We start from the raw sequence: 25,556 nt of genomic DNA, 5'->3' as shown, positions 1-25,556 counted from the left end.
CAGAAGCCCAGTCTCAGAGTTTAATGCCACCTTTAAGGGAAACCTGAGCTGTCAAAGTCAGGAAAAATTGAAAAGCAGCTAAACAGACACTATTAAAGGCTAAGTACTCATCTGTGCATCTAGTAAGGATGGTAGTGCTGACAAGGATGCACAGAGGGCAGTGCTAGGAAAGGTAGATATGTTCTAACATTTGTATGTGGCATGAACACTACAGGAAAACCCAAGACTGCTGCCACTTGGAGAAATCAGTACAAATGTCCAGGGAAACAGTCTTGTCCAGAGAATGAGCTGCCACTCATGAGTGATTGGTAAGCCAAGCACTGAACAGCCCAGATATCAGCAGAAAAAGAGCTTTTTGTGGGCTTGACCCTTAACTCGGTAATAAGGACTAGCTCTGAGGCTGGGCACGGAGTGTGTTTGGGCAGTGACTCTGGATGTACACTGGGATTTCCCCCTGGCTTGTTCCAGCTGCAGTGGTTACCACACCAAGAGCAGATTCTCCAGATGTTGCACATCAGCTGAAACACTGCTTTGTTATTTGGATGAGATTTTCTTTGGATTAGTACTTGCTTATAATAATGTTTATATATGTTTTTGAAAAAAATTCTAAAAGCATATTTTTATACATTTACATTTATATGTAAGAGGATGGTAAACATACAAATAATATTTGAAGACTGCCTCCAGAATGAGGAGGACTGTTGTAGTTGCTCTTAAGAAGATTTTATTACTTCTGTTCATACATGGAGGGCACCACCTGTGACCCAGTTTAGTGGCACAGTCAGCAGCAGAAAAACTTCTTGCTTTTGAAAACAATATTAGTTTTTTTAACTTGGTGAACACTTTCATTTTCTTCAAGGAGGAAGTTATGCAAAGAGTACTGCCCAAGCAGGAAATTGTTGCATAATGCTTTATATTGCTCCTTCAGTGAAAAGGAAAGCAAAAAACAACCTTTTGTTATTGAAAAGAAAAAAAAAAAAGAAGTAGAAAGAAAATGCTTTAATGTCCTCTTGCTGTGGTCTCTGGGAGGTAGAGGATTAGGTCCATTGAATCTATAGAGAATTTTGACACTTTTACTGCACTGCAATAAATATATTGAGTGAATTGGTTCTTGGATAATATGTACATGATTTGGTATAACAAATAGTGATAAGAATGCTTATAAAATAGATCCTATACATCTCTATATTGCTCTGGCAAAAAAATGGGGACACAGTGCAGCTCTGGCCAGACTTCAGTTGTATCAAAGTTAAAATGTTTAGGATTTATTTTGAGGAAGGATAGACCCAGGAAGAATAGAGGCCATAATTAAGCTCCCATGTCTGCTTTCAAGAAAGCAGATATGAGGATTTTTCAGAATAGTGAGATTTCATTGGCTGTGGTTTCCTGGGTTAGGGGAATTGACTAAGCCTCTGACAGAGACAACCAATAATGAAAACACAGAACTTGTCACATGGGGCTCAGAGAGGGAACAAGCTTTTAAAGCAATAAAATGGTGTCTGCTCCTTGTCTCGGGCTCCCACATTATATATCCAATCTGTATGTACATGAAGTAAAGATAGTGGAGTGATAATGCAGAAATTGTGACTGCACCACAAACCAGTCATACATTATTCCACTCAACTTGATTAAGTTTCATTTGGAAGACCAGCCTGTAGTAAATCACTGTCAGCAGCAGCAACAATATTGGAGAAAGCTGCTTCTTTGTCCTGGGACATCCCATAACAGTCCATGTTCCACATGCAGTGGAAACACTGTAGAGATAGCATGCAACCCAAGCTCCATTGCCACAATGGGTCACGTACATACATAGGTATGAGCTGACCCTCCTAATGGCAGATAACATCATCTTAAAGGGATGTGACACCTTGAATTCAGCAGGTCTCACACCTCTGCCTGATGATTTGAAGCTCCACTTTGAATACTGTGTTCAGTTTTGGGCCTCTCACTACACAAAAGACGCTGAGGTGCTGGAGTGTGTCTGGACTTAGTGAAGGGTCTAGAGAATTAAGTTTATGAGGAGTGCTTGAGGGATCCAGGACTGTTTGATGTGGAGAAAAGGAGACTCAAGGTGACCTTATAGCTCTCCACAGCTCCCTGAAAGGAGGTTGTACCGAGTTAGGGGTTGGTCTGTTTTCCCAGGTAACAAATGACAGCACAAGAGGAAACAGCCTCATGTTGCACCAGTGTAGGTTTAGGTTGGATATTAGGAAAAAGTTCTTCACTGAAGGGGTGGAGAAGTGGTGGAATCAAGTGATGGAAGCACCACCCCTAGAAGTATTCAGAAAACAAGCAGATGAGGCACTCACGTACATGGTTTACAAGTTGGTGGTGAACATGGTCGTGCTTTGTTAATGGTTTGATGATCTTGGAGGTCTTTTCCAACCTTAACAATACTATGGTTCTCCGATGGAGAATATCACCTGTATGATGCACATTTCAAGTAAACCACAGACTGATTTAACTAACATTCTCTTACATTACCCAAATCTAGTTCTTTTTGCAAATGTTTTGTCCTCCTATCTGTAAGGACACTGGTGAACCAGGTAAAAGCAGTAGAAGCAGAGCAACTCTTAGCAAGGATAAGCGCACAGGGAGCAGGATTAGTCGCCTTGGAACATCTTCTGGGAAGAGGAGAAATGAATTAACATCTCTATGGATTCCAATATGTTTTTGGGGTGTGTCAGGCAGCAGGAAGGTTATGAAAAGAATGGGGATTCTTCACATCAGCAGAGTATCTTCTTCACGGCAGAGTATCTATCCCTTGGAGAACAAATATTCAGTTTGTTAGAATTAGTACAGTTACCTGTGGTTCTGGATGGCCAGAGAGGAAAGCTTCCTTAACAAAAATAAGCTGCTGTGTGTTCTCTGTGACCTCTTGATTGGATGCTTTTGCAAACAACCGCTGGAGGCAGTGCTTTGCTGCTGGCAGTGAATTTCACAAAATGCATGTTGTAAGAGTTTTCTTTTTCAAGATAACTACAGCCAGCTTGGTGAAAGCATAAATGTTTCAATCAAACTTCAGAGCAAAAGCTCCAAATCTGTCATGTAGTGAGGGAAAGAAGGCAGCATTTTTTAAGATAATACCAGGGAACAGTGAGTACCTCTCCCCAGTAAATGACCAGTAGAGTGGTGTAGGAGTACTGTTCCAAGAGGCTGTCAGACTGCCCTGTTGGAGTTCATTTTCCTTGTTGCTGTCAGTCATTGTTGCTATCAGAATGTTACACAGACATATTTACCCAGCTCAGTATAGTGGAGGTCTCTACAGCAGTTCCATAGCTCAAGCACAGTTGCTGCTTGTTCCGTTTAATTACAGGAATAAGTAAATCCAGATTTATAATTTATCTACCAAAAAGTGATTTTCAGGGATCACGCTGTGATCAGTTCTGGACAAAACCATGGGGTTGTTGCCATGGGATTTGGCTGAAATGTTCAGAGCAGCATCTGATCACTGTGGATCGATCCTGTCCTGTAAATATCTGCAGAGATTTGTGTGAGACCCTCTCCTGCCCTGGACTGGCACTGATCACTCAGCACTGATGTAAATCTGGGTGATGCAGGGATTGGTTAAGTAACAGATCAAAAGAGGATCATCAGGGACAACCAAGCTGCTTAAAAATTGTGTGCTCTTGTGCTGCAAGTACATTCAGACTCTAGAACATGCATGTTAATCCCTGTGGGAAGGGTTGTGGTATTTTAGAAAGCACTGTTTTGAGAAGGGTTGGAGCTGCAAAGTGCAAGCTCTATCTTTGAGTACCTTATGTCTTTGAGTGCTGCAGGGAGGAATAGCAGAGGGTGGAAGGAGGGAATCACCTTCTGGCATGTGCTATGGAAAGGACATAGGGCAGACTACAGCGTCTCTCACTGTATATAATAGATCTTGAAAGCTGGAGAGGGATAGAAAGAGAAGAGTGCCATATTAGAGATCAAAGAGCTGCCCAGGTGGCAGAGCTGACAGTAGGCATTCATTCTTCCCCTGGAAAAAAGACCAGGTACTGCCTCAGAGAGCAGCATGAAGAGCTAATGAATTAATTAGTTTTTGATAAGGAGTGTGCTTCTACAGTGAGAACAACTGCTAGGGAGAATTAAAACTTTTCCACATCCTCCAATTAAGACTGAATATCCTTATGTAAGTTTAGTCTTTAAGAGATAACTTTTCCATGCAGGTAACTAGGTGACTAAATTAGTGCTGCAAGGAAAGTTTGAGTAGATGGGCTGTACTTGTCTTACATGTTCAAGCCTCATTTCTCTCCATGGCTTGTCTAGCGACAGTCACAATTAGCACTGGTCAATGGTGGTAGCTAAGCTTAGCCTCTTTGCAAGTTTTCCTTCAGTACATCTGATGGAGTTGCTCTACCCCTTTTTCTAGTTAGAACTCGGTCCCCCCCGTCCCTGCCTGAGAGGTGCATCTTTGTCTTTGGCTGTGCTCTCTGCAGCTCACCCTGTAACCATGCCTAAGTATTTCTGGGGAGGAAGAAACCTGCCTCAGGTAATAAAGTTTCTCCCTTCCTACAAGCAGAGGCTCAGAGGGGAAGGGTGGACAGAGATGGGATCACTCGTTGCTGGTGTGCACAAAGTATGAGAGCTCAGGGTCTGTGCTCTGGGGGCAGCCATCTGGCAAACAAGTGTGCAGGGCTTCCCTTCCTTCACACACCCAGCTTCCGAAGGGCAGAACAGCAGGGTTGCAGTCACAGTCCAGGAAACCTTCCGCACAAGCTAAAAGTATTCTAGAAGGGAGGACAGGGACATGATAGGAGGTGAGTGCTTGCTAAGCTCTAAACCTGTCCTGCAGTTCGGCTCTGTCCTTCCCTTTTTACTGTCATTCTGTCTTGGGGATTGTTCTACACTGCTGCTGTACGTCACCATAGCAAGAGCAGGTTTTTCCCTTTAAGAATAAATAAGGCCAGCAAGCCTTCAGAGAGCACCGTGTGTCAGACAGGAAAAGTATTTGGTAGTAGCCAAATCTGTAGTCCTGGGAGGGTGGCCTGACTCTCAGGTCCAGCATGCTGATTTCCACAGAAGTCCTGGGAACCAGAGTCTGCAGCAACGCAGCTGTGGAGTGTAACTTGCAAAACATCAGTGTGCTCTTACTGCTAGTAAAGCCATGTCTGGCTTTGCTCCCTGACACAGAGTTCCTTGCAAGCAATCTCTATGGAAGTCCTGCTGCAGGTTCCTAGGTAGGAGATTTGAGTAGTTAGCTGTCTCACTGGCACTGTGACTGCTCCTTTGAGCAGCAAAGTAGCTCTTCTCACTTAGCATCAGGATCCCTCCTAGCTTTTTCCTGGAAGTGCCACTTACCATGCTGAATCCCCAGGATTTGAGCTTGTCAGTGTGGCTGAAGCTGTATGAAGCCTCCTTGTGGGGTTGCTTCCCAAGTCAGCTCTGTGTGGTACTGTGCAAGAGAGGAGCTGAATTGTGATGTCTGCATGGGAACATTTGCCTTAATTAAGTCCAGGATAAGAGTGGATTTAAGTGCTTTGGTTTATAAATAAACAGTGCTGTGGCCAAGGTAGATTTAAGCAGAGCTGGCAACAGCCCTGCTTGGGAAGGGATCTCTTTACCACATGGCCTGCTGTTGGACTTCCTGTTGCATGCTAATCCCTTAAGCCTGCTTTAGCTCTGTTAATTTTCCTTCTTTCCTTTTTTCCCCGATGGGCTGTCTCCGTGGCGCGTGAATGCCAGCGTTCCTAGGCCAAGTTTGTGCCTGCGACTGGGCCAAGCATCCAGGCTGCCTTCTGAGCACTGGGTACCATGTGGCAGGGCCCCAGGGATGGTGGTGCCTGAATGTGTCCCATTCTCTCTGTCTTACAGGCTCTGCAGTCTGCGCCTGAAGAAACTCACGGTGCTGAAAGAGCTGGACAAAGAGCTGAGCTCTATACTTATCGCTGTGAAGATTCAGGTAGGCTCCTCTCATTGCTGCTGCCTGATGGCAGCAAGCCAAGCCCATCCTTGTGCCGTCTGTGAAGTGCTGGTCTGCATGTCCCTTGCCTAGTGCCAACCAACCCCTCTGTCTCAGCATGCTCAGGGAGATTTTGGCTCTCAGGCAGGTGGGAATGATACCCCAGGGACAGCAGCAAGATACCTGGTGCTGGCTTGTATCGGGAATTAATTTGGTTAGACACTGGGACAGAATCTGTCATGCCTCCCTGCCCGCTTCTGCCAAGGCGCTCCTCTCAAAGTGCTGTTTGGAGTTTGTCATCCTACTGTTTCCTACCCTTTAAGAGATGCAGTGCTGGATGGTTTCCAGCAGTGCCTTCCATTCAGATCACTCCCTGGGGGGTGAAGGGTGCAAGGGATCAGCGTCTCTGTGCATAATGTTCTGCTGATATTTGTCTGATCTCTAAAATCCCTTCCCTTTCCCTCTGCATCCCTGCTAGGCCTGGTACCTCTAACCAGGCAGAAGGGAGGGGAGAGGATTTTTGTCACCACAGGGACGGGAATTTGCCACCATCCTAGTATGTGTGATCCCTCCACCCTCTCTGCTGCTTGTGGTGGAGAGATGCGTTTCTGGTGTTGCAAGCACATCCTTTCCACCTGCCAAAGGACAACATGGAAACAAAATGCATCTTGAGCATGCTGTCCTGGCCACAGCTTCCCTGACCTAGCTAGGGTGCTGGTGTCCTTCCTTCGTTCTTGTCAGATGGCATGAAATCAGCTGATCCCGTTGAAAGCACCGTGGGTCGTCAGCTCAGCGGCTTTGTGCTCCCACAGAGCTCTGTGTGTCACACACATTAGGATCTAAATCCTGGATTAATGCTGGAAGCTTCAGTATTAGTAGAGCCCTGGGAGCTGGAGTTTGCCTTCATGGCAGACCTGATTCCCTCACACAAAAGCTGAAAGCAACATGTATGAAACCTGGGAGAGAGAGTGAGGACAGTAGGAGGAGGCTGTGGTCCACACACTATTGGTCAGTGTCCCACTTTGCTGGCCTTTCCATCACTGTGTGTACGTGTCATTCAGGAGAGCTGAAATCCCTGAGACCCAAGCCTCTTGGGTGCAGGCTTTAGCAAGGAGCCAACCTGAGCAGCAGAGAACTGCCTGGCTGGCTCTTGGAAATGTGAAAGCAATCCAGGTTGGGCCACAGCTGGCAGCAGCTGCACAGGACTATGGGTCTGGCAGTCAGCTGGGAGCTGTGGGTCCTGCGTGATTGGGAGGGCTGGGGTGGTCCCTGACTTTTCTTCTGCATGGTCAGCCCAAGCTCAATGTGTTTCTCTGCACTGGGGAACCTTCGGTTGTTGTGCAGCCCGGTTATGCTGGGGCTGACATGTGCTGAGTGTCCTCAGCTACAGCCCTCACACGCTGCAAATGTGGGACCATGGAAGAGACTGCACAGCTCTTTCAAGCAGACCACCCCCATCCCTGCCACAGGCCAATCTTGCACCTTGATGGCAAAAGAAATTAATAGGCCTCAGCAGTTTGAAGCCACAGGGCCTTCTTGCTGCAGGGCTTCTTTTCCTGTTAGGGAATGGAGGCTGCATCCAGGGATTTAATTTAAACACGGTCACCTCCTCTCTGCATGGCCACGTAGCTGTGGCTGCATGCTGGTGTCGTCTTCCTGCAAAGCTGAAGAAAACGAGGAGAATGCTTTTGCCCACATTACCCCCTGGCTCAGCATTCCCTGTAGGAGTGGGCTGCGTTTGTGTGCCTCTCTAGGCTGCTTTCCACCTGCCTGACCAGCTGCCTTGGCAGGGTTTGGGATTGCTGGAAGGCAGATGGAGGCTGTAGGCAGCTTCAGCACAGCGTGCCTACAGAGTGGCCTCAGATGGATCTGTTCCTCCTGCTCCTCTCCTAGGTAACAGATGAGTCACACTAGTAAGAAACTGTTTGAAGGCTTTCCAGTGAGCATTCCATCTTTTGGATGGAAAGAGCTGATGCACATAATTTATAAAGGACCTGCAAATTCCCAAAGGGGGAAGCTGGGGACTAGAGGAAAGGAGAGCTATATTTCTCTCATTTTAATAATAGTTCTGTTAGGATCAGGAAGTTGCTGCTCTGAAAGGCAGATTGCAAGGAAATAAAAGTCTGACCCTGCCTGAATGCGGCTGCCATGCAGGCAACAGCTCCAGTGCTGGAGACAGTCTTCTTCAAAACTGTGCATGACCCAAAAGAACCTGTCCAGAACTCCTGATGTTTTTCTCACAGTGCTCTTTTGGTCTTAAAAGACAGCTTCGAAGGGTGCCATGTGCTGCTGTCTGCTCCTTCATCTGAAAATACCACTGTCAAGGGAAACTTTCTATGTCTACAGAACTTAGCCATTTCCCTGAGGTGATTTGAATATATAATATTCTGTGGATTTGAGTGAGATAAAGCCTGAACTACTGTGAAAAAGGGGATTTGCTCTCATTCACTTGAGTGGTTTTTAAACCTTTGTCCCTTGTTATTTGTTTTAGCAGACTGGAGCCATCATAGAGCATTTCCTTCTGCATGTTGTTTACTGTGGCACTAAGAGATTTGGAGGTGCTGGCTCAGCTCCATAAGGATACCTGCAGATACCTGCCTTGGTATCACAATTGGTTGTGGCATGAAGGGAAACAGTGTTCCCTCTCAGCAGAGAGACTGTAGTTCACAAAGACCCTATCTTGAACCATGAATAAAGTAAACAGTCAAAGAAAGAAAGAAGAAAAAAAACCCCAGCACTCCCAGAACTTTCAGCTCCTCTTACAGGTGCTGTGGATGCCGATCTTCCTGCATCTGCATGCAGGATACAGCTGGTGACTCAGGTTCAAGCCTTGGTACTGCTGTAGCGAGTTGATACTGAGAGTCCCTATGTAGCAAACAAGAGTGTGTGCTATGAAATAGGCCGGAGTAAAAAGGTTGTTTGCCTCTGCCAGGCCTGCCTGCTGCCCCATCCCTGCTCCCTGAAGGAACTTGGGTTGTTTTGGTCTTTCTTACTATGCAGAGATTTTTGTTTATGCCTCACTCATGCTTTGTTCCTTATCTCTTTGTAACCACTTGTAGTATTTTTCACTTTGCCTGAGCAATCCTAGCTAAACCCAAAATTTGTTTATTATATTAATGAGTTGTTCTCTCCCAAAATTCATGTTCAACTTGAATTCTGGTGTTGTGCTGTCTGCCTAGTCTGGTACTTACATTAGTTCTCTCTCATTTTCCAGATGTGGTATGCTGCTCTAGCCTCAACCCTTTAATAAACCAGACCAATAATGACAGATTTACAACTGAAATGTGGGATTGTCCCTTGCAAACCAGACCTGGGCATCATGTACCTGCCTATTGTAGTGAAAGCTCCTTTGTGTTTTCAGTTCTTAGGAAGCAAAAACCTGTGATCACTACCTGTCCCTATTGCTTTTCTCTTCCTTGACACTCTTTGTCATCCATGATTTTCACTGTAACAGTCTGATATTAAGTTTTTCTGTGGTATTCATAGGGATATATATATTCATAGGGATACTCAACTGTTCTACAGAGAAATTTGTCTTGCCTGACATTATTCAAGTTACAGAACAGATGAGCTACATCAGGTGTTCAGTGCCATGTCCAGTTGAGGTTTGAATTTCTCAAAGGATGGACAATCTTCAGTATTTCTATGTCCTTGTCCTTGCACTGTGATAATGAAGCAGCCTTTGTTCCAGTCCTTGTAATTCCACATGGATGTGCACTGGCATTGCACTGAGAGTTTGGATTTACCTAGGATTGAGGCTGGGCATGTAACTTCCGTAGTGGTAAATGACAGTAAGGCACAGGACAGCAATGTTTATGAAACCATCACTTCCTGGACACACCACTCAGGATATCCTCACCTTTTCTTTGCTGTAAATCCTTCCCCAGAAATGTCTGCATCTTCAGGAAGAGTAATTGCACTTTACTTGTGTTTTGATGAAAGAATGAATCTTTGGTGGATCATTTCTTTGCAACAAAGAGCAAATGACAAATGTACTAAAGTAAATGGTCACTGTCATTGTAACTGCCTGTCATCTGTTATCAGAGAAGAGTTCAGGAAGGGTCAGTGTGTTCTTGGCCAGGAAGGCTCACAGATGGTGAAGGGGATGAGCTCCACCTCCTCTCTTCCATTTTAGGAAGACCTTTTGCAGGAAAGCCTTGCTCCTGGCACAGTGTCTGGGAACAGCACTGCAGACAGCTTTTGGGAGGATCTGTGGGTTGTGCCACCCTGCAGCCAAGAGGACCTGGTGCATGCAGACAGCATTTTTCTGCCCCCAAGTCATTCAGGGTCTCTATCAGAAACCAAGACATAGAGATGGTAGAGATAGGGCAGAGGTAAAGAGTTGGAGTGGGAACATGATTAGAGTGCCTCCATTACTACCCTTCTGGCACAAAACATTTCTATATGTAAAGAGATAAAGACTGTTGCCTGAAGAAAAGACTGGGATAGGGTTTTCTGAGACATAAGCTGAGCAAGCAGGGGGGCTCCTGTTCTCCTGCATATCCTGACTTGGTCCCAGTAGAGCCAGCCTGCCAGCTGTGCTTAGACAGGGATCTGCACTGGGCCTGTCTGCTTGGGAGACAGATGTCTCCAGGACCTGTCCCTTTCCTGGCCAGTGTGCTGGGATCCTTTCCTTGCCCTGCATGGCTCCCTCTGGCTCCAGGAGTGTCCCTCTATGGCATGGGAGTGGCACTCCAGGTGCAGAGAGCCAGATTAAGCAGAGCAGGCTTGTGAAGAGCAGGTGCTCCCTGGCAGGTGGAGAAGGGAGAAGGTGCCTCTGGCAGCTCAGGGGATACTGCAGGCTTTTGCAAAGTGTTCATAAGCATGTGAAAGGTGGCTCTGCAAGGTGAAACAGAACAGTGTTGAAGGATTCTCATTTTCTTGTGGACTGTGAACACCATTGTCTTTGTGTGTGTGATGCAGTGGAGTCTGTGGTCAAGCTCTCAGTGTGTGTGTCTGTCAATCTTGTTGTAGGGTTCAAAGCGAGTCCTGAGGTCAAATGAATACATCCTCCCGCCTGGGGGCCTGATGGAGACCGAGCTGGAGCTGACCTTCTCACTGCAGGTACCTGGTGTTCCCTGGTCCCCTGGGCTTCCTTACCTGGCGTTTTTCTACAAAGACAACCTTAGGGCTAAGTATGAAAGGCACAGCCTCTGGGGAGGGGCCTGCTATGGTTGGCCAATTGCTCCAGGGATTGTTTTGCTGGGCATTGGGATTTGGGGGATGATGGATAGGTGAGATGGCTTTTGAGGGGCACTTCAAAGCTCAGCAGGTCAGATCCTGCTGTACATCAGCATTGAAGAAGAGTTTTCTACCTGTGTGTCTACCTCATGCTGCCATATTCTGTGTGCTTCCCTTCCCCAGTACCCACACTTCCTCAAGAGAGATGGCAACAAGCTACAGATCATGCTGCAGCGGAGGAAGAGATATAAGAACCGCACCATCCTGGGTTACAAGACCCTGGCAGTGGGAATCATCAACATGGCTGAGGTACAGCGTGCTGGGAACAGAGGGGAGTACCACATGGCCTTCCTGTGCCAGCACTGGCCAGGGAACTGGGCAGGGTCTCATTGCTGTGAGTGTTCTGGCTTGTTGGCTGGCTGTAATATAGAGAGGGTGGGCTGCCAGCTGCCATTGTGTCACCCTATCAGCGAGCTTGTCTGTCTGTGTGTCTAGGTCATGCAGCACCCGACAGATGGTGGGCAACTCCTGGGCCTTCACAGCAACATGAAGGATGTGAACATTCGAGTGGCTGAAATCAGCATCTACTCTCTGTCCAGTCAGCCCATCGACCATGAGGATGGGAATGTCCCTTCAGGTCCTAAAATCAAAGCTTCAGGTGTGTTTGGTGCTCAGACCTGCAGGCAAACGTTTGGGGCACGGGTAACAGAGTGTGTCCCTCAGCACTGCCAGCAATGCCAGTCCTTTCACTGCAGCCATGACAGGCATCATGCTTAGCTGGGGCATTTGCACTGTCTGCTTTCAGATCGCTCCCCAGACATTGATAACTACTCTGAAGAAGAGGATGACAGCTTCTCCTCAGAGCAGGAAGCCAGTGATGATGCTGTGCAGGGTCAGGTAAGGGAGGCCTGGCAAGATACCTTATGTCCTGGCCCTGTTTCTGAGGCAAAAGTCAGGCATTGAGGTTCTTGATCACCCTGAGCCCTCTCATCCCCTTGTAAACATAAGATATATATATATATATATGGCAGATTTATTCAGAACAACTTGGTTGCAATGGAAAGGAGGTATGTTTCCATTTTGGTAATTATTACCTATGGTAATACAGTATCAAAGTATAAAGATACCACTTCAGAAAATATAACTTCAGAAAAAGATATAACTTCAGAAAAAAAATATCTTCAGAAAAAGAAATAAAGAGAGGTAAAGAAACAGTAAGAGTAGATAGTGGAGAGAAAAACTGTGGATTCAGATTTGATTATTGCTTGGTTTGGTTAAAGCAGTGGTCATAGTCTTGATGGGGGAAGCCTGAAACAGAGAGTTCAATAGTTAATATGCATTCAGGTTTGGGTGGGAATGCTCAGGTACTTCTGCAGGTGGGGACTTTTACATTGTCTAATGTAACTGTAGATTTGATGCAACACTGTGAATTAGGTGCAGTCCTAGAGTGAAAGGCCTCAGAAATGAGTCTGGGGGTGCTTGGGTGGGGAGGGTGGTCTTTGATAAGACATGAGAGCTCTCACTTCAGTGCACTTGAGCCGGTTAAACCCCATCAGAAACGATGAATACCTTCAGGCCTAAGGGGGCAGCGGATGGGGTAGGAAGTTTTACACCTGAGCCAGCTAGGTAATGGAGGATATTGGTCTGATGAAAAACATTATCCTACCCAACAGGATCTGCTTCTTGTGGCCTTCCTTTATCTAGCTCAAAACCTAGTTTGTTGCTAAGCTAAAATTTGTCATGGTTGGTTTCTGGTGATGGGTGCTTACCCCTTTGTACCTAGGCTGTTCTTATGCAGATCAGAGGCTTCTCCACCACACATCCAAAAATTCTCCTCCTCCTCCCCTTTGGTTTGCTGGGCCTCAGCAAAGCATACCTGCTGCTTTTGCAATGGCCATTTGTTCAAGACATTAACCATTATCATTTCTCTCACAAGGGTCCTCCAAGATTACCTGTCCCATCATGCTGGGTTAATACAGTAGTGGCCCATGTCCCTAGGAGTTGTGAATATTGTTAAGGCTAGCCCGTGGAAAAAATGGGGTATTTTGTGATTCATGTTCTGTGCTCTCTGAGCTAACTCTGGAGAGGGGAGAGCAGGAGAACAACACACAGGTCCTGAAGAGGCTGTTTCTCCTCTTAATCTTGCTGATACATTCTTCTCTGGAGGGGCCTGGGGACAGAAGTGCTGGGAAAGAAGGTCTGAAGGGGAACAGTGCTAAGGAGAAAGAAGGAGCTCCATAGAGAGAGGTAGCAGAAAAAGACAAGACTTTAGGAGCATATTGGATCAAAGCTTTTCAAAATGAAGGGCAAATGTCAGGTGGGAAAATTTTAGGAGGTGCTGCTCCATGAACTTAGTTGTTCTAATGTACTGTGACTTTTTGCCTGCAGGATCTGTTTGATGAAGAGGATGACTTGAGGAAAACCAAGAAGGCCAGGAGGAAAATGAACCGAACCACATCAATCACCAGAGTAACATCCGCATTTACAACATGATTAAAGGGATGGAGGGGATTCACTTTCTCCCCTCACTGAAGGCATTGAGGGGTCTTGGGAAGGGTTGATGCTGTCACTGGTGCAGAGCAGGGGAGAGAGCCCTTGGCTCTGAGAAGGAGCAAAACTCTTGCCATTAATGAGCTAGCTTGTTGCTCAGAGCTGTATCCCAGGTCATGGTCTGTGCTGTGTTCAGCTGGGCTTTGTGGTGATCGGTATGCAACAGTTTTGACTTGCTGCTGTCATGTGGTCTCTTTCCTGAGGAAGGGGAAGGTAGGCACAAGGAAAGCTGAACTATTAGCAGCTCCTCTGTATATCTGCAGAAGGAGGAGCTGCTCTGCCAGATCCTTGCTCTCCAAACTTCTCAACCCTATTGACTTCAGCCCTGCGGATCCCTGGCCACCTTCTTCCTGAGTTTGTTCCCCATCTTTTCTTGCTTGAAGGCAGTATTGTTCAACCAGGGGGTCTGGGGAGAAACATGATTTAAATGAAGTGCTGTTCCAGCCTGTAGCAGAGAAAGTATGAGTCCTTGCATCCTCCCTCATGCCCAGACTATGGCTTCTTGTGGAGTACAGAGGTAGCCTAAGTCCTTCGCCAAATTTAAAGAGAGAGAGAGCAATCATAGCTGACCTTGGATCTCTGGACAGCATGTTAGAGGGAATAACCATGGCCTGTTGTATGTTAGCTTGGAATGTGGTTTGATAGTTTTGTTGATGTTTTTTTCTTCCCTCCTTTTGTTTTAGCAACCAAACTTCAAGCAGAAATTTGTGGCTTTGCTGAGGAGGTTCAGAGTGACAGAAGAGGTAAGGAGCAAGAAAGCTGCCTCATCTGGTGATGTCTCCTGCAGATGTGTAGGTGTCAGAGTGCAGATTCCCACACACTGGTAACACAAAGCTCATGAGCTCAGGCACGTGCCAAAGATGGTGTAAGACGTGGCAGAGACTAGGACATGGCTTTTCCAAAGCCTTCTGCCTCAAGAAAGCAGTTCTGATCTTTGTGCTCAAATCAAAAAGCACCTTCCTGTTAAGGGAAGGTGCCCAGGGAAGAAGGCTGCTGTCACGGACTGACTCTGCACCAGGAGCTTGCATTGCAGGGGCAATCCTGTCCAGTTAGACTGACTGCAGGCTAACATCAGCCTGTGGATGGTTTCTCTTGGCTGACAGCCCAGGCTAAGTGTGTAGCACAGCCAGTGAAAGTCCTCCCAGGTGTCCTAACTGCCAGTAAGTGTGATGGGTGTCTGAGACTCCTTTGGATGTCATGTTCATGGCATCTTTCTTTGCCCCAATAACAATGTCATTTGATTCTTCCACAGCCTGGATTTGCCTCCTTGAGGTGGGAGCAGTGCCATGGTGACTGACGGGCAGCTTGTACATGTCTGTTGTGGGATGCAGGGAACTCCATGTCTCTTCATTCTCTCTGGCCTTGGTCCCACAGGTCCTGGACTCTGACCCTGTAGACCAGACCCGTGAGGTGGAAGAAGATCTGGGCTTGCTCTACGATAGCCTGGAAGAGTGCAACAACAGTGACAGTGGCCCAGAGATGGAGGACAATGAGAGTGTACACAGCACACCCAAGCCCACCCTGAGGTAAGGGTCGCAGGGAGTCCCTGGCCAACAGCACACCCTATGGGACCTGGAGAAATGCTCTCCAACACCTTTCTGTTGCTTGGGCTAATGCAGGCATTGCCTTGTCTCCACTCCCATTGCCATCTGCTATTGGCACCACTGGCTTCTCACTTAAAACTGCCCATTAAATCTGACTTCCCTCACATTTAATCTCATTTTTCTGCCAGCCTAGCATCTGACACTTATCTGCTGGTAGAGCCCTATTTGATCTAAGCCCTGGCTGCTCCCAGCTCTCATGTCTTTCTGCCAACACTCCTGGCGTTATCTGGGTGCTCCATACTGAAGCATGCCTGTCTTTTGAGCCCTTTGTGACTACTTGGACCAGTCCTTGTGAGATGTGCATGCTGTGTTCCCACCCTGTGTGGAGATGTGACTAGCAACCCAGCAGCGCTGTTCCTCACCCCGTTCCCCAGGCACTGGTGACTTCCCTCTGCCAAGAACTGCTGACTTAGCACAGAGGTCTCCAGTGGATCGTGCAGGGAAACCAGGCTTTGCTCCCACATGATCTGTGCTCACCTGGCCTGTCTGCTCGTGGCTCTTGTGCTTTTGTGCTGTCTTTTTTGGAAAAGTTGTCTTTTATTGTCTTTCTACTTGACTGCGTTCTAGTGCACTGGGTTTCTTGTAGTCAAGCCAAGCTTACTTGGCATTGTTGTTTCTATAGTTTTATATATAGAATCATAGGATCATAGAACAGCCTGGGTTGGAAGGGACCTGAAAGATCATCTAGTGCTGACCCCCCTGCAATGGAAAAAAAAAAAAAAATTATTTGGTTGGTATCCCCACTGAAGGTACTTAGCAGGAGTAGCAGGCATGGTTTGCCACAGGCAAACTGAAATTAAATCTGTTGGATTTTGGAACCCATAGGCCACTTGGGAAAAATCAGGAATATGATAGAAGTGTTTTTCACAAACGCACAAGTTACTGTGAAGGTGACAGCAGGCACATAGGCAAGCTGCTTAAGTGATCTGCTTGGACTCCAAAAGGAGTTTCACATGGTCTCTCATCAAAGGAGACAAAGGTGCTGTGGGAGGAAAAGGAAGGTCTTTCTGTGGTCAGATAGTGGTTTATGTATATAGACTATATGAAACTGTAAGAAAAGTCTCTTGAGAGTACTTAAATGTAAAGACAGACCTCCACCCTGGTTTTGCAAATGCGGACCTGCAAACATCTGATCACTGGAACAGCATTCCAGAATGAGTGCTAGTTTGTGCTGGTGCCCACCATTACAGTGTTCCTGGAGTGTTTGGTGCTATTCCTGGAAGGACAGCCTATTGGGCTCTGAGCTGTTCTTCATCCTGTTCAGAAAGTGTCCCTGGCTTGATTTGGTCTCTGGTGCCTCAGTTTCTGGCAATGCTGAATGTGCATCCCTTGAATTCACAAGGGAATACTTCACAAAATTCTGGAACTGTATTTTTCCTAAGGAGATGTGGAAGCTGCCTGCCAAGGTGTTTCATGTAGACTTCATGGTTCACAAGTGCTATGTAGCCTTCTCAAGGGGTAAATTACAGCCTAGCCTGTAAATTTGAGGTGATCCTCACTTGCATTTCTTGTCATGGACAGTCCTGCTAGACACTGTAAACATCTCTGTGAAGCAAGGGCACTAATGATGTGCAGTCTTCAGTGATAGGAAGTGGCTGGTGCCCTGGGTTGGGCCAATGGTGCTGAGAGCTGATCCTTTTGATCAGCCAGGGAGGCCATGCAGCATCAGTTTGCTCCTGCACTGGGGCAAAGCTGAAGCTGGAACTGAGGCTGTTAGGCAGGACCTCAAGACAGACCTGTTGATTGAAGGTCAAAGGTAAATGAACAAACATCTTCATAGGTGACTGGGAAAATGGATGGGACAAGGGGGGCTAAATTGATTTAGAACAGAAGGAGGCTGTGCAGAAGGACTGGACTTCACCTAAATCTCAGAGTGCCGAGATGTGGGCTCAGTCACGCCTGTAGGAGGAGAGCCTTTAAACAGCAGAACAGGAAATTGCAGAGCAGCTCTGTGCTTAATGTGATGTCCTTGAGGGATGAAAGTTTCTGAATTGCAAGTGAGATAGGGCACAAACAAACACAGCTTTCATGGGGAAGGAGGAGACAGCCTGATTTAAATGAAGTGTTGAAAGCCAGAGGAAGTATAATATAATCTAGACACATCCAGTGTCTAAGAAAAAGGAGGGAATGAAGATACCTCTTTGTGATGCTAGTGGCACGATGGGTATGTCACATTCTGGTGGGATTACTTGGGACAATATAGAGGAGTATGGAAGAGATGCTGATTGAGGGGTGATCTATTAGAAAACCTACATGTTTTTCTAGTTTGACTCTGAAGTTACTAATGTAGTCTGTATGGATTGAATTTCTGGCTGGCAAAAGGCAAGTGTAGAGTAATGACTGTACAGGATGCCTGAGATTTTGTAGCAGAGAATGAAAGGGAAGAGAGAGAAGAAAGATGTTGGTAAAAGGAGATGTAATTTATACCAGTGTGGCCTGGAGAAAATGTCCCACCAGGGCACTATTGTGACTCTAAACCTGAAGCAACTGGTCACAGAGCCAGTGAGGGGAAAATCAAGCCATGACTTTTCCCAAACAGTGCATAAACGCTGCTGCTGAAGAGCTGCTCTGTGTGGGAAGCATCATTTATTTACAGAGGTGGAATGTCCTTTCAGGAGCAGTAAAACCTGACAAACACTGTTGTGCCTGGCAGTACAGTGTGCAGTATACAAATGAGGAAGCATGCTAAAAGGAAATAAAAGGAGCGGGCAGGATGTTCAGAGGAGGTATCCTGCAGGAAACTGCAGGTAAATTCTGATGAGAAAAGTAGAAAACAATGGAAAGACATTCTGATAGAGTTCTTCTGATAACAGAAGAACATCTCTATATCTTATGCCTCTGTGGCCATCCCTGGAAACCTGCAACTGCATAGGCCCTATCTACACACTGGGCACATCAGGAGAAACATTTCCTGGGAGTTACTAACCGCATACACAAAGCTTAGAGGGAATCTAACTCTGATCTCCTGCAGCCAAGTCACAGATTGCAGGTGGATTCTGGTTGCTGTAAAGGTCTTGGGAAAACTGGCAAGTGAGATCCAGTGATAGACTCCACTTGTTTCCTAAAGACTGGTCTTTGGGCAGCCCACAGGCTGTGAAAGGGGTCCTTGGCAAAGAAATAATATGTGGAAAAAGGGTAATCAAAGGTGGAAGCTCACACTGTAGTGGCAGAGACTGTCCTGGATTCCCCAAGAGAGTTCCTGTGTGAACTATGGTGACTTGAAAACAGGACCTTGGAGCTGCACTATGCAACTCTACCAAAACGTCAGCTTAGAGACCGAAAACCTGGCACATTTAAGTACTGTGCTACCTGAGGTATGGTTCTAAGGAGAAAGCAGAAAGGGAAGGTGAATGCTGCAGTTGGAAATGTGTAGCAGCAGCAGGCAGAGGCAAGGAGCAATCCCTGGAAAAGGGGAAGCAGAAGAGAAGGCAGCAGAAGTCTGTGGAAACTATGTTGATGCAGCGGAAGCAGAGAGGTTTAGTGGCACGTTGAAACTGGTGTTGACAGAGACCGTATACCAGTGAGATGGGGCAGAGTGGCAGCTCTGCACCTGCACTGCAGGGCTAGGGGATCACCTGAGGCAGAAAGCCCCAGGAGACCCTACCTCCAGCTCCCCGAGGTCACAGGGGGAACTGCTGACAGGTCTGCTCCTCAGCTGTGCATCACCCAGACACTTGCCTGTCTGGCCCTGTGTCCCACTGAGGACCTCTCCACAGAGCTCTGTGCTTGGGACAGGCTGGTGGGGGTGTGCTGGGATCATGGTGAGTTGGTTCCTCTCTTATTCCTGCCTTTTTCTCTCCCATCTGTCTGTCTGTCCGTCCGTTCGTCTGTCTGTTTCTCTGCAGGCGTTTCTTTGAGGGAGTCTCTCATTCTGGTTCCCAGACTGAGATCGGCAGTTTGCACAGCCAGAAAGGGCAGGATCAAGAGTCGGGCAGCCCTGTGAGTTACACCTCCACCACCACCTCTTGCCCCTTTCCCTCCCCAGGCAGCCCAGCACCCCCACAGTGCCCGTGCTCTGAGACCACAGCTCCTAGCAGCGCCTGCCTGGGGCTGCTCTTTCCTTCTTTCCTCCTCTTTTTCCCAGCACAGGCAGACAGGTAGCGATGGGGGACATCCTCTGGGGCCAGTCCCAGAGATGCCCGACTCCCCTGTGGGAGCTTGTGTTCTGTGAGGCCAGGCATGGGTCACTGGCAGCTGCCCTGCACAGAGTGCTCCATCCTGCTCTGACCCCACTCCCTGTCCCCCAGGGCGAGGCAGACAAGAGGAAGCCAGGAGCACAGCAACCAGAAGAAGAGCAAGGAACAGAGGTCCCTGCAGTGGTGAGTCCAGGCTATGGGATGTGGAGCTCTTTCAAACCCCAGCTTGCTTTCTGGAGTACCAGGGGTGCCCACCAGGCTGCAAGCAGGGCTGGGAAGACAAGCAGATTGTGCTGGAGAGCAGCAGGAGTTGAAGGAGTGTTAGGGTCTGCAGGAAATGCAGCCCAGCCCCCCCAAGACCCTGCAGCCTTTCCTCTCCAGAAGGGGCCACCTGGAGTCTCTTGATGATGGGCACCCATGGGTTCAGGGTTGCTCCCTGTTGGAGCTAGGATAGCAGTGTGTGTGAAGTGACTCTGTGTGGCCCTCAGGAGCTGGTGACAGAGGAGTCGTGTTCCTGGCTGGGCCCCACAGAGGCTGCCATGAGGGAGGGCAGCATGGACAGACTGGCCCAGCTGGGCCCTGGGACCAAAGCCGATATCCCCAGTGCTGTATCGCCCAGGTAAGGCAGGTCTGTGCCCCTTCCCAGGGCTGATAGAGCTCACACTAGCTCCCTGAACTGAGTAGGGGTTGGTGGAGATGAGATTTCCTCAACAGTTTTGCCTCTCCTGCTTCTCCTTCACAGCAAGGCAGAGAACAAGCAGTTGTGGCGTCCCCGCAGCACCTCTGTGAAGGACCGGCAGAGCTCAAAGGTACAAGGTGGCCGTACCAGCAGCCTGGACAGTGAGAGCTCCCCAGACTCATGGCATAACACCCAGGTGAGCCCACTTGGAGGCTTCTCATTCAAAAGCTCTGTCAGATCTTCAGCCGTGGGCAGTGTCCATGGTGGATGACTGGGGTTAACCTCTATGGTGATGCTGTCACAGGTGCCTCGAAAATCTGTTTATGATCAGCTGAACCAGATCCTGGTCTCAGACGAGCAGCTCCCTGAGAGCATCGTGCTGGTGAATGTTGCTGAGTGGCAGGGCCAGGTGAGTAGGTGTGATGAGAGCTGGATGCATGTAGGCAGCTGTAAGCAGGGTGAATTCTCCCAGTTATAGCAGGGCATCTAGGGAAACTGGCATCAGCTGTGCTCTCCTCTCCCCCAGTGTGGCACTTCATTCAAGGAGACAGTGCATTTACAGGATGCTGAGTCACATACACGAGTCAGGTGTCTCCCCTCCATCACACAGCATCACTGGATTCTCAAAACATGATGGCCTGATCAGTCCCAGAAACACTGGCTAGCAGACTGTGCCCTACGCCTTCACTGCTTGGTTCTGTCTCCCAGGAAACCTATGGGTCAGAGCTTTGTTGGATTCCATGGCAAAGACCTCTCCTGTGTGGGCACCAGGCCCTGGGAAGCAGCAGAGGTATTTCCCACTGAGAGATGCAAGAGTGTCACCTGCCACTCCCAGGGAGCATTAACTACATCATCAGAGCAGGGTGGCGTGTGAGGACAGGCCCAGTGTCTGACAAACACTTGCCTCCCCCATACCTAGAGCTCTAAAACCAAAGGTGAGCAAGGAAATGTACATGTGTGCAAACATGCAGTTAGATAAAACACTTGTGAGACTCCTTCAGGATCCTGCAGCTACATCTGGCATTCAGAAAGGGTGCTGGAAAATTGTGAGGCAGAAGAAAGCACTTATTGAGAGGCGGTGAAGTCTTGACTCAGGCCATGCATTTTTGGCTTGTTCCACTTGTCCTGGATAGGGAAAAAAGGGTCAGTGCCCAGTTGCAGAACCAGCCCCCTTGTCCATCTTGACTGCCTATTTTGCCACTGTTGAACTGCATGCAGACACATCAAGAGACAGAAGGATTTTGCAGTGCCATAGTGGGAGAGAGCAAGAAGAGGGTATGACCAGAGGCAGAGGGAGCCTAGAGTAGGATCCTGCTGTGGGATGACAGAACGTAAATCAGAGGGTCCCTGGACCAAACTGCTTATTTCAAGGAGCACAGCCTGGTTCTTGGAACAGTTTTTCCCTTGCCATGGCAAGGGTGGTGACTGCTGTGTTCAAAGGTGAGAGCAGGGGGCTGGCTGGCCCCTAGAGCAGAGCTGGGAGGAGTGGGGATGCTCAGGATGTAACTGTGCAGGGAGACTGAAACCTGGTGGTTTCATCCTCCCTGCATGGCATGGGTGGGGACAGGTGTCCCAGCTGTAACCCAGGGGCACGGGACTCAGGGCAGGCATGGGCTGGTGCTGGCCAGCACAGCCATGGTTCCAGGGTGCCTTAACCTGAGCTCTCTGCATTGGCAGTACGTGAGCGAGCAGCTCCAGGCGCACAAGCAGTTGGTTGTATCCACCTGCTCCGTGGCGGACATCCAGGCAGCCTTCAACACCACTGTCTCCCGCATCCAGCGATAGTGAGTACAGCTTGGGATCAGCCTGGTGGCACTGTATGGGTTCAGAGAAGAGCTGGGTACGGCCCTGACTCCCCAGGGCTCATTAGGACCCTTTGGGGTTGTGGATGGTACTATAAAAACAGGTGTACATCCTGGGGAGAGTGGGGGGGTCCCAGTACTGCTTTTGCCTTTGGCAGTGCACACCAAGCTGGATATTCTCAGCAGTGGGTTTTTGTCAGCTGGCCTGGCAGATCATGTCCCCTGGCCCACCTGCTGAGCCACTGCATGTCCCTCAGGGTCTCCTTTTCCTCTCCCTTTGGCAGCTGTAACTGTAACTCCCAAATGCCTCCCCCGGTGAAGGTGGTGGTGGCAGGAGACCAGAGCTACCTGAGTGTCGTCCTCCGTTTCTTTGTGGAGCAACTGGCCAGCAAGACACCCGACTGGCTCAACTACCTTCGCTTCCTGCTTGTGCCGCTGGGTGAGAACCATGAGGAGCCCAGCCCTAGGGCTGTTCTCTCCCACCTCCCCAGACTCCCCTGGCTGAACCCAACACTGCCCTTCTCTCCTGCAGGTTCTCACCCTCTGGCCAAGTACCTGGCCTCGGTGGATAACAAATACAGCACTCTCTTCCTGGACACAGCGTGGCGGGAACTGTTCAGCAGGGCTGAGCCTCCCACCGCAGGTGAGGAGTGGGGCAGGCTGGCATCAGCAGTGCCCTGATGGGGAGCCCAGCTACCATCGAGGTCTTCATTGCTCTTTGTGCCCATAGACACTGTGGACATAGCCGGCCGTGTTGCCCAGTTCATTGCTGGAGCCAGCCTCTCTCACCAGCTCCCCATCTCTGAGGCCATGTTGACCTACAAGCAGAAGAGGTGAGTGGGACCCCAGGGTGCTTGTCCTCCCTCACGCAGCCCCAGTCTGGGATGTGCCCAGGACAGGAATGAGGGACACGGGACAAGTGAGTGAGGCCCTGCATTCCGCTGATGAGCAGCATGGTTTTGAGGGGAGCTGGGGCTCCCACAGTGAGCGGTCCACAGCACCATTCCCTGCCACCTCCTGGTGTCCTTGGCCCCTCCAGTAGCTGTGACTGTGATAGCCCCAGTGGTGGGGACCAGCTGCGAGGGCTGGGATGGGCTGGGTGGGGCTGCAAGCTGGTACTGTGCTGTCCGGGGGTTGATGCTCGTGTTCCAGCTGCACTCTCACCTCTCCCTTCTCTTGGTTTCTGGCACCCAAGGAAGAGAAGTCTCTATTTTGATTTTTATATCAGGTATTGGCTTGTGCTTGCTGTGCCGCTGCCTGGCCCCTCCCTGCCTTTCCCCATGTGCGTCCATCCCTCTTGCTGTGCAGAGGAGCCATGACCCCCCCAAAGGGGCAGGCTGCCCTCCCGCATGCAAGCCCTTTCCCAGCACTGGAGGGGACAACTCCTTGCCTCCTTGTGTAGTGTGCCCTGTGCTGCCATGTTGGGACAGGGGGTCTCATGGGAGGGAGGGCAGAGGAGATGGTCCTAGTGGATGTGAGCCAACATTGACCTCTGTGAGTTCAGGGCTGCCTGGGCACAAGGTTAGTAGTCACACAGCAATTGGTGCTCAGCACACCCAGACCCTGACCAGACTCTCTTCCTTCTGCAGCCCTGATGAGGACTCCTGCCAGAAGTTTGTCCCCTTTGTGGGGGTGAGTGAGTTGAGGGGCCAGCAGGGGCTGAGGGGAGAGGTGCAGTGCACAGTCCTGCTGATGCTGGGTATCCTCTGGTTTCTCCTTGCAGGTGGTGAAGGTGGGCCTGGTAGAGCAGTCTTTCAGTGCCTCCGGTGAGTATCTGGGAATGCCCATCTCTCTTCTCCACAGATGGGAGGCTCTTGTTGGTGCCCCCCAAACCTTCAAACCCACACTTTTTCTTCCCAGTGGACTCGGATGATGCCACAGTTTGCACCCCCTCCCTGCTGAGCTCAACACCAGCCTCCAGTGTAGCTGTTCCCTACGGCAAGGAGACCGTGAGCACCCCACCACCCTCTCCATCCGTCAGCAGCAGCCTCTCGGGTGCTGGGTAAGGAAACAAGGTCCCCTCAGCCTGCGGCAGTCAGGGGAGAGGAGCAGAGGCAGCACCTGTGTGCTGCATGTGCTGTCCATGTTACCCAGGTCTCCAAGCCCTGGTGTGGAGGTGATGGGCCTGCAGGTGGACTACTGGACAACACAAGGGCTGGACAGGAAGAAGGAGGGTGACAGGCGGGAGACGGGTATCAAGAACACACTCAAGAGCAACTTCCGCTCGCTCCAAGTCAGCCGCATCCCCAGCACAGGGGAACTGGTGTCCCCCAGCACTATGGCCATGACTGTGGTCACCAAGGAAAAAAACAAGAAAGGTAACCAAGCCCACTCTGGGGTGCTCTCTGTCTGTGGGGCCACAGTGCTTTGCAGAAAGGGTGGGGGGAGCCTGCAGGAGGGCAGGGCTGAGATGTGGCCCAGCAGGGATCAGTCAATGCACTGGGGCAGGGGCTCCCACTTAGGGCCAGGTGGGGGCATCCTAACATTGGTCCTGTCTGGCCTTGGTCCCCAGTGATGTTCCTGAGCAAGAAACCAAAAGAAAAAGACTTGGAACCCAAAAGCCAAGTCATTGAAGGGATCACACGCCTCATCTGCACAGCCAAGCACCAGAACACCATGCTGCGAGGTGAGGGCAGGTACCAGCTCCTTGAGGCTGTAGTGGGGCAGCCCAGGCAGCACAGGCTGGCTGTGATAGCACTGTGGCTCACTACACCCTCTCCTCTCAGTCTCCATAGATGGGGTGGAGTGGAACGATGTGAAGTTTTTCCAGCTGGCAGCACAGTGGCCAACACACGTCAAGTACCTCCCTGTGGGCATCTTCGGCTACTCGAAGAGTGTGTGAGACATTGGGGCATCCCTGGAATGGAGCTGCAGTGGGTTGCAGGAGACAGGGAGATGGACATGCTCTTGTCCCCATCTTCTGCAGACCAGTCCCTGCCTGCTCAGTAGGGGGGGATACTATACCTGCACCCTGTGGGCCAAGACCCATGAAGGTGAGGCCACTGAGACCGGGTCCGTGCACCCTCCAACACCAGCCAGGACACCATGCCATCTGCCTCCCGTGTCCCCCATCAAGCCTGGGACAAGGGTTGGCACCAGCCAGCAGGGCCCCAGGATGGGCTCTGGGCCCCACTCCCCACAGATGCACCTGCCAGGCCAGCCCTGTAGCCAGCCAGGGTCCCAGCTGGGCTGGACCCAGGCGAGTTCCCCAGTGCTGCAGCCAGCCAGACTGCTCTGTGCAGGGGCAGGTGCTGAGCAGGGCCCACCACCCCTGTACCACCCTTGCCAGCCCCACTGCCAGCCTTGCACTGCTGTGCTGGCCCTGCCCTCTGCAGCACAGCCTCAGCAGCTTTTCCAGTCCCCCTGCAGCCCTGCTGCTGAGACTGTCTTCTTCATCTCCCCATCCTTTCCCAACCAGCCCTACCCCATGGTGCTGCCAGCTGGAGGTGTGGGATGAGGGCACCTGAGTTTTTTTTTTTACAAGATTCTATTTTTTTTAAATTTATTGTATGGTTACTTTTCAGGATTAATTTTAATAAATTAACGCTGTTACCATTATGGCAGGGTATGTGTGTGTACGTGTGCGCTCATGTCTGAGGGCATGACTCAGCAGAGCTGGGAGAGAAAAAATTTGGGCAGGGTGCAGCTACTACCACCACTCCAGCAAGCACAACTGTCAGGGCTGCTTGAGCACATGGGTGTGGC

The 25,556-nt window shown here is 49.5% G+C and overlaps 1 protein-coding gene across 2 annotated transcripts in view; it reads left to right on the top strand.

Moving 5' to 3' along the window:
• LOC110472802 (phosphofurin acidic cluster sorting protein 1) overlaps positions 1-25,409 on the top strand; it is a 53,497-nt gene extending 28,088 nt beyond the window's left edge. The window contains exons 2-25 of one of the 2 annotated variants that reach the window (XM_021534843.3): positions 5,812-5,899; positions 10,874-10,963; positions 11,264-11,389; positions 11,576-11,738; positions 11,886-11,977; positions 13,469-13,549; positions 14,314-14,373; positions 15,005-15,156; positions 19,080-19,173; positions 19,482-19,553; positions 19,859-19,989; positions 20,113-20,245; positions 20,354-20,458; positions 21,727-21,833; positions 22,136-22,290; positions 22,384-22,494; positions 22,582-22,684; positions 23,047-23,079; positions 23,441-23,483; positions 23,575-23,617; positions 23,712-23,853; positions 23,946-24,169; positions 24,364-24,477; positions 24,578-25,409. In XM_021534843.3, coding sequence (XP_021390518.3) covers positions 5,812-5,899; positions 10,874-10,963; positions 11,264-11,389; positions 11,576-11,738; positions 11,886-11,977; positions 13,469-13,549; positions 14,314-14,373; positions 15,005-15,156; positions 19,080-19,173; positions 19,482-19,553; positions 19,859-19,989; positions 20,113-20,245; positions 20,354-20,458; positions 21,727-21,833; positions 22,136-22,290; positions 22,384-22,494; positions 22,582-22,684; positions 23,047-23,079; positions 23,441-23,483; positions 23,575-23,617; positions 23,712-23,853; positions 23,946-24,169; positions 24,364-24,477; positions 24,578-24,693 — 2,578 coding nt within the window. In that variant the 3' untranslated portion in view covers positions 24,694-25,409. The remainder of the gene's footprint in view (positions 1-5,811; positions 5,900-10,873; positions 10,964-11,263; positions 11,390-11,575; positions 11,739-11,885; positions 11,978-13,468; positions 13,550-14,313; positions 14,374-15,004; positions 15,157-19,079; positions 19,174-19,481; positions 19,554-19,858; positions 19,990-20,112; positions 20,246-20,353; positions 20,459-21,726; positions 21,834-22,135; positions 22,291-22,383; positions 22,495-22,581; positions 22,685-23,046; positions 23,080-23,440; positions 23,484-23,574; positions 23,618-23,711; positions 23,854-23,945; positions 24,170-24,363; positions 24,478-24,577) is intronic. The other variant, XM_021534845.3, reaches the window with a different exon arrangement.
• The last annotated feature ends 147 nt before the right edge of the window (positions 25,410-25,556 follow it).

This window comes from Lonchura striata, chromosome 3 (genome assembly GCF_046129695.1).
Source record: "Lonchura striata isolate bLonStr1 chromosome 3, bLonStr1.mat, whole genome shotgun sequence".
NCBI lineage: Eukaryota > Metazoa > Chordata > Aves > Passeriformes > Estrildidae > Lonchura > Lonchura striata.
The sequence above is the reverse complement of the archived record's forward strand: the minus strand, read 5'-3'. Positions and strand labels throughout refer to the sequence as shown.